Here is a 7,785-nt window from a genome sequence, read left to right as displayed (position 1 = left end):
TGCTTTCCACAATGGTTGCACCATTTTACAGTCCCACCAGCAGTGTATGAGAGTCCCAATCTCTCCACAACCTCGCCAGCATTTGTTATTTTCTGTCCTGTTGAACTGTGCTATTAGTGTTGGAGCAAGATGGTATCTCACTGTTGCAACCATATATTCTTAACGATATCTAGGTAAAGTAAATTTCATATTTAAACTTTTTCCCCCTCAATTAAAAAGCAATTAATCAAATAATCTACAAGTTTAAAGATATGTTATCTCTTATATACAAATGCAGTAATGTTTTTAAGATATATTTTAGAAAACTTTTGAGTCATTTATGAAGGTCCTATATTAATTCATCGTCACTACTCTTTGAGAAAAATCCCCAAAAATTTAACAAAATGCCTACTTAAGTTAGGGCTAGTTTCTGTGGGCATAGCATATAGCAAACTAAAATGCTCATATTAGGAAAATAATCAGTTACTTTCATTTCCCCAGTTCCAGACTTCAGGTATATTTTAGTGAGTAAGGCATCTGACTGCTAACCAGAAGTCTGGCGGTTCAAACTCACCAGCCACTCCTTGGAAGGAAGACTGAGCAACCTACTTCCATAGAGATACCACCTCAGAAACCCAAGGTGGGTTCACCATGAGTCCAATCAACTTGACGGCAGTGTTTTTTTTTTTTTTAATACAAATGTTACCAGGGAGTTTTTATTTTGAGACTCTTATTTAAGTAGTAATTTACTTTATAACACAGTTAACTGAGATGGGAAAATCTACTGCTTGAATATAACTTATATATAAATAAAATTATTTAAATGACTTTATACTAACCGGTGTTTATAAGAAACATGAGGAAACACTACACCAAAAAGAGCCACAGAGGCATCAATGACTGAGACTCCAAGGGGGAGAGGACCAGGCACAGCTTCCCCAGCAGGTATTCGTAAATAAATGGAGGAGGGATCATGTTCTAGAGCCCCACTTCCAGATGCACTGTTTGGTTGGAGCTGTGAAAGAAAGACATAGAAAAGCTTTCAAAATATATTTCAGGTCATTCATTTACTATATATTAGGCATAAGGAATAAAGCAAAGGAGAAAGGCAACCAAAAAAAAGGATATGAATAATTAAAAATAGATAAAATATATTTGGCCATTAAAATGAGAAGCATCAGCTAACACACCTTATACAATTTTTAAGGTTAAAAAGAATAATTTATATGAAAATAACAATCATGTCCCAAATGATCCAGAGGAACAAAACAGCAAATCTTTTGTTCCCTTTAAAAAAAAAAGTATTAAATATTTGTAATGTTGGTTTTAATGCAAAATAAGGATGATTCCTTTTTTATTATTCTATTATACATTTTAGTCAACACTATCTTTAAGCGTCTAAGAAAGCCAAATGAAAATTAAGTCTTAAATCTATAATTTTTTCTCATTCAATAACAATATATAATAAGACCACTGTTTTAATTAAGCCAATGTTCCATTATATAAGTCTTATTCAATCTAAATCATATACTCTTATATTTCCCATCTTTATATGTAAGCAAAACAACATCTGGAATAACTCAAACACACCCCAAAAAAAATTCTTTAAAAGGAAGTTTAGTCACTTCTTTAAAAAAATATGTAAAAAATAACACAGTCAGTTGCAAAAAAAATTCTAAATCTTCAACTTACTCCAATTCCTCTCTAACTTATCACAAAATAAAGACGAAACATGAAAAAACAAAAAGCCAGTTAAAACTGATTTTGTAACAGCTACCACAGAGAATCTGAGTACAAAGAATATTGAATGAAAACAATTCACTAAATTCTAACTACTGCTGTTTATCTTTTTCAACTATTTATCCAACACCATCTTTAAGTATCTGTGAAAACTAAGCTTTAAATCTATAATGTGTCTTATTAAATGACAGTATATAATAGGAACATTGTTTTAGATTCAGATAGTATTTGATTCCCCTGCACAGCTTACTACCTGGTCTTCAATTGATTTATGATCAGTTTCTTGAAGCCAGGAACCAAGAAGAACACTATCATCATAATGGCAGAGGGATCTGAGAAGGGATGTAGTCGTGTTGGCAGAGTTGTCAGTCAAAGTGAATTCTGCTACCAATTCTCTAAGAAGTGCATTGAAAGATCCTAAAAAAGCAAAACTTCTGATCAGATTAAAAAGAATAATTTACATGAAAATGAAAATCATTTTCCAAATGGTGGACAAGGATAAAACAATAGAATCCTCTGCTCCCTTCAAAAATTCTATGTTAAATATTTGTAATGCTGGTTTTAGGAACTATAGTAGTTAAAGCATTTGGCTGCTAACCAAAAGTTCAGTAGTTTGAATCCAGCAGCTGCTCTACAGGACAATGAGGCAGTCCGCTATTGTAAACATTCACCACTTTGGAAATGCTATGAGGCAGTTCTATTTTGTCCTATGGGGTCACTACGAGTCAGAATCAACTCGAGGACACGGGGTTTGGTTTTTAGATTTAATGCTGGTCTAATTATTTAAGGTAACCAAAAACTCATATAGCACGAAAGATTCTTTATTTTAAATGTATTAAATGTGACATTAGTATTATTAGTTGCCAGTGATGGGTACACATTGAACCAGCGCATACTAAAATTCTTGGGCATGGTTATACTTGACACAAATCATTGGTTTATTACAATTTTAACTTTTTATATAATATTTGATTTATGCAAAGGACATTACTATTCTCCCTCCAGATACCTAAGTTATTGATTGTATTTTAATATCTATAAAGCAGATAATGATAATAATTATAAACAGACTGTAAAGATGAACTAGCTGTGTTTGAATCCAAGCTCTGATACCTACTAGTTGTATGACTTAGGAAAACTACTATTCCTGTGTGAAGCCAAGATTCTTGACCTATATAATAGGGAAAATTGCCTCAAAGGGTGTGCTTAGAGTCAGTGCCTAAAACACCTGACTGCTGATCAGAAGGCTGGTGTTTCACACCCACCAGCTACTCCTCAGAAAGAAGGTTGCGCAATCTACTTCCATAGTGATACTGCCTCGGAAACCCAAGGAGGGGTGGCTGAGTTGGATCCGACTCAACAGCACATAACAACAAAGTCAAAGAAGTTAATACATGTAAAGGACTTAGAACAACACCTAGAACACTGTAAGTGCTCCAGTTCCATATGTGATAGCTACTATATGCGGCAAAATAAACTGGTTGCTTTCTTTTGCATAGTATGCTCATCAGTGAGAGATTCTTGATCAGAATTCTGTAATACTGTGGAGAACCAGAAAGGCATAATAAAAATCTTTATCAGATATCACAAGTTTTATTTACCTTCATAAGTTTTGGGAGGTAATAAAGCCAAGATATCATAAAGTCTTAAACGGACCATTGCAGCACTGGCTTTCAAATGAGCTCCATGGGCTTTAATGACAGATGGAATGCTAAAATAGCATAAGTACAATTGGTATCAGTTTATCAGAATAAGTATTACTGACATACATATTTCTAGTAATGTATTCATGTTAGAGTACATTGATAAATATTACATTTTCCTTTTAGTTTACTTGGTGACCTTTACAATCAGTAACACAGATACTTTAAAATATAATTTATACATACATACATATATATATACAAACTGATTTTCAACAAGAATACAAAGACCATTCAATACAGAAAGCAGTCTTTTCAACAAATGGTTCAGGGACAACTGAATAGCCACATGCAAAAGAATGAAATTGGACCCCTACCTCATACTATATATAAAAATTAACTTAAAATGGATCCTAAACGTAACAGCTATAACTTATAAAATTCTTAGAACTAAGAAAACATGGTAAATCTTCATGACTTCTGGCAAAGGATTCTTAGATATGCAAAAGCACAAGCTTCAAAAAAAAAAAAAAAAAATACACAACTTGAACTTCATCAAAGTAACTTTTGTATTTCAAAGGGCACCATCAAGAAAGTGAAAAGACAACCAAGAGAACAAGAGAAAATATTTGGAAATCAAATATCTGGTAAAGGATTCACATGTACAATATATAAAGAATCTCAAAATGCAGTAATAAAAAGACATATAACCAATTAAATAATGGGCAAAGGATCTAAACATGTCTCAAAAGATACTAAAAAAAAAAGCCAGTAAGCACATGAAAAGATGAAGACATCATTCATTATCAGAGAAAAGTAAATCAAAACCACAAGAAGATATTATTTCATATCAACTAGGATGGTTAGAATCAAAAATTCACATAACAAGTGTTGGTGAGAATGTGGAGAAACCAGCACCCTCATACACCACTAGTGAGAATGTGAAATGGTGCAGCCACTTTGGAAAACATTCCAGCAGTTCCCCAAATGGTTGAACATAGTTACCTAATGATCCAGTAATACCACTCCAGAATATATGCAAGAGAAAAACATATGTCTACGCAAAAAAAGTTTGTACCTGAATGCTGTGTAGCAAAAGGTCATTAAAAAAGACAGGAAAGGAAGACAAGACCAAAATGGATGTCACAAAAGACTCTGAAACTTGCTCTTGAATAGAAAGTAGCTAAAGCAAATGGAAGAAATGACAAGATAAAAAAGCTGAACAGAAGATTTCAAAGAGCAGCTCAAGAAGACAGTCAATTATTATAAAGAAATGTGCAAAGAAATGGATGGAGTCAGAAAACGAAAAGGGAAGAGCATGCTCAGCATTTCTCAAGCTGAAAGAACTGAAGAAAACATTCAAGCCACGAGTTGCAATAACGAAAGATTCTATAGGCAAAATATTGAACGATGCAGGAAACATCAAAAGATGGAAAGAACACACAGAGTCACTGTACGAAAAAGAACTGCTAACTGTTTATCCATTTCAGGAGGTGGCATATGATCAAGAACCAATGGTCTGAAGGAAGGAGTCAAAGCTGCACTGAAGGAATTGGCAAAAAACAAGGCCAATTTCCACTGAGAACAAGAATACTCATTGAGATGTTTCAACAAACTAATGCCACAGTGGAGGCAGTCACTCATCTATGCCACAAAATCTGGAAGACAGCTACCTGGCCAACTGACTAGAAGACAGCCATATCTGTACCTGTTCCAAAGAAAGGTGATCCAACAAAATACGGAAATTACCGAACAATTATCACTAATATCACATGCAAGTAAAATCTTGCCGAAGACAATTCAAAAATGGTTGCAGCCATATATTGACAAGAGAATTTCAGAAATGCAAGCTGGATTCAGAAGAGGACACAGAACAAGGGATATCACTGCTGATATCAGATGGATCCTGGCTGAAAGCAAAGAATACCATAGAGATGTTTACTTGTGTTTTATTCACTACACAAAAAGCATTCAGCTGTGTGGATCATAGCAGACTATGTATAACTTTGAGAAGTATGGGAATTCCAGAACACTTAATTGAGCTCATGAGGAATCTGTACAGAGATCAGGAAGCTGTGACCAGAACAAGGGGATAATGCATGGTTTAAAATAAAAAACTATATGGACTATATGAAGAAGAACATGGCATCAAGATTGGAGAAGACTTATTAACAACCTGCCATATGCAGATGGCACAACTTTGCTTGCTGAAACTAAAGATGACTTGAAACACTTACTGATAAAGATTAAAGACTACAGTCTACAGTGGGGATTACAACTCAAAATAAAGAAAACAAAACCCCTCACAACTGGACCAATAAGCAGCATCACGATAAATGGAGAAAAGATTGAAGTTGTCAAAGATTTCTTATTCCTTGGTTCCATAATCAATATCCGTAGAAGTAGCAGTCAAGAAATCAGACAATGTATTGCAATGGCCAAATCTGCTGCAAAAGACCTCTTTCAAGTGCTGAAAAGCAAACATGTCTCTTTGAAGACTAAGGTGTGCCTAACCCAAGCCATGGTATTTTAAATCACCTCTTATGCACGTAAAAGCTGGACAATGAATAAGGAAGATCAAAGAAGAGTTGATGCTTTTGAGTTGTGGTGCTGACAAAGAATACTGAAAGTACCATAGATTGCCAAAAGAACTAACAAATCTATCCTGGAAGAAGCACAGCTAGAATGCTCCTTGGAAGCGAGAATGGCCAAACTTCATCTCACCTGCTTCAGTCATTTTGCCAGAAGGGATCATTCCCTGGAGAAGGATATCATGCTTGGTAAAGTAACAAAAAAGGGGAAGGCCCTCAACGAGACAGATTGACACAATGGCTACAATGATGGGCTAAGGTATAGCAAGGATTGTGAGGCTAGCACAAGACCAGGCAATGCTTCCTTCTGTTGTACATATATGGTCACTATGAGTCAGAGCCAACTCCATGGCACCTAACCACAACAACTTGTAGCAGTATGATTCATAATAGCCAAAAGATGGAAACAACTTAAATGTCCATGAGCAGAAGTATGGATAAACAAAACATGACAAATCTATACAATGGAATATTATTTGGCCATAAAAAAAGTGAAATAGTCATATAAGCTCAACATGGATGAACTTTGAAAACAATGCTAAGTAAAAGAAGCCAGCCTCAAAACTATTTGGAAGAACAGAAGAACACTATTTCCATGGGGTGATAGCTCATGGGGCAGGAATGCAAAGGAAAGAAGGACACAGAGAAGAGGTAATTACAGGGAGGGAGTGGGAAGTGAGCTGTTACACTGTGGGAATTGCAGTCAATGTCATGAGACAAATTCTGTATGATCTAATGTATGGAAAATGAATTTGCTCTGTAATCTTTCACCCAAATCACAATAAAAATTAAAAAAAAAAAAAAAAACTACATGTATTATACAGTTTCAGTCATATGAAAGACCAGAATAGGGAAAACTATAGGGAAAGAATATTTGTGGTTGCCCAGGGCTGAGAGAAAGAGTCTAACAGGGCAGAGAGGAGTTATCGCTAATAGGTACGTTTGTTTTGAGGTAATGAAATGTTTTAAAATTGATTTCAGTAATCATTACACATATATGTGAATATACTAAAAACCAGTGAATTGTACATTTGAAACGGGTGATTTGCATGGTATGTGAATTATATTTCAATAAAGCTGTAAAAAGAAAAAAATAAACTGTATTTCAACCCACACCCTTACAGCAATTTTTTAAGCCACTTTACAAAACTAAAGTTTCATAAGTCTCCTTTATGCATACTAGAAGAAAAAATAAAACTTGACTGATAAATATAAATATAAATACGATAGAATGTTAACTTGTCGTAACTGCTTACTTACTGTGACATCATAGTCATGGCACATTCAATAGGAGTCATCAGCTTTCTAATCACATCTTCAGTTAGGAGCTCAGGACAATGTGCAACAAAACTCCTCATTGCTAGATAAAATTTTTAAAAGTACAGATGTGGAGCACATTTTGTGAGGATGAATAAATTTATAAAGTTATATAAAGATATCCACAGTTTTAAATTATTATAAAATAAAAGGTTTTGAAACATAATCAAGCCAAAATAAGAACCAACTGCAAATAAAAAAATAATTATAAAAGACCAGAAGAAAGGTGGATTTAAAAATGGAGGGAAGGAAATCTCCATTGGGAGATTTCTTCAGTAGGAATTCAGAGGACTTTAAGCCCAAATGAATTCAGATGACTATCAAGAAAAAAACATTTCCAGGGGTGGAAGGGGAGGGCAGGGAACGCTGTTAGATAGATAGTGATAAATATTGATTTGGGTGAAGAGAAGGGCAATGTACCAAATGGGAGTGACCACTATGGCACCACTGAGGATGAGAAAGACATAGAGAGGTACATGGGAAGTACAGACAACAAATATGAACCCTTTTGCATA

General features: G+C 34.6%; 1 protein-coding gene across 1 annotated transcript in view; it reads right to left on the bottom strand.

Annotated features, from left to right (window-relative positions):
* Positions 1-7,785, bottom strand: part of HEATR5B (HEAT repeat containing 5B) — a 170,687-nt gene that overhangs the window by 119,337 nt on the left and 43,565 nt on the right. Inside the window, exons 12-15 of the mRNA XM_007945073.2 lie at positions 7,214-7,313; positions 3,321-3,430; positions 1,973-2,136; positions 819-994 (exon numbers count right to left, since the gene is read on the bottom strand). Coding sequence (XP_007943264.1) covers positions 819-994; positions 1,973-2,136; positions 3,321-3,430; positions 7,214-7,313 — 550 coding nt within the window. The remainder of the gene's footprint in view (positions 1-818; positions 995-1,972; positions 2,137-3,320; positions 3,431-7,213; positions 7,314-7,785) is intronic.

This window comes from Orycteropus afer, unplaced genomic scaffold (genome assembly GCF_000298275.1).
Source record: "Orycteropus afer afer isolate SDZICR_OR568_19922 unplaced genomic scaffold, OryAfe1.0 scaffold00131, whole genome shotgun sequence".
Taxonomy (NCBI): domain Eukaryota; kingdom Metazoa; phylum Chordata; class Mammalia; order Tubulidentata; family Orycteropodidae; genus Orycteropus; species Orycteropus afer.
Note: the sequence above shows the minus strand (reverse complement) of the source record. Positions and strands in the feature narration are given on the sequence as shown.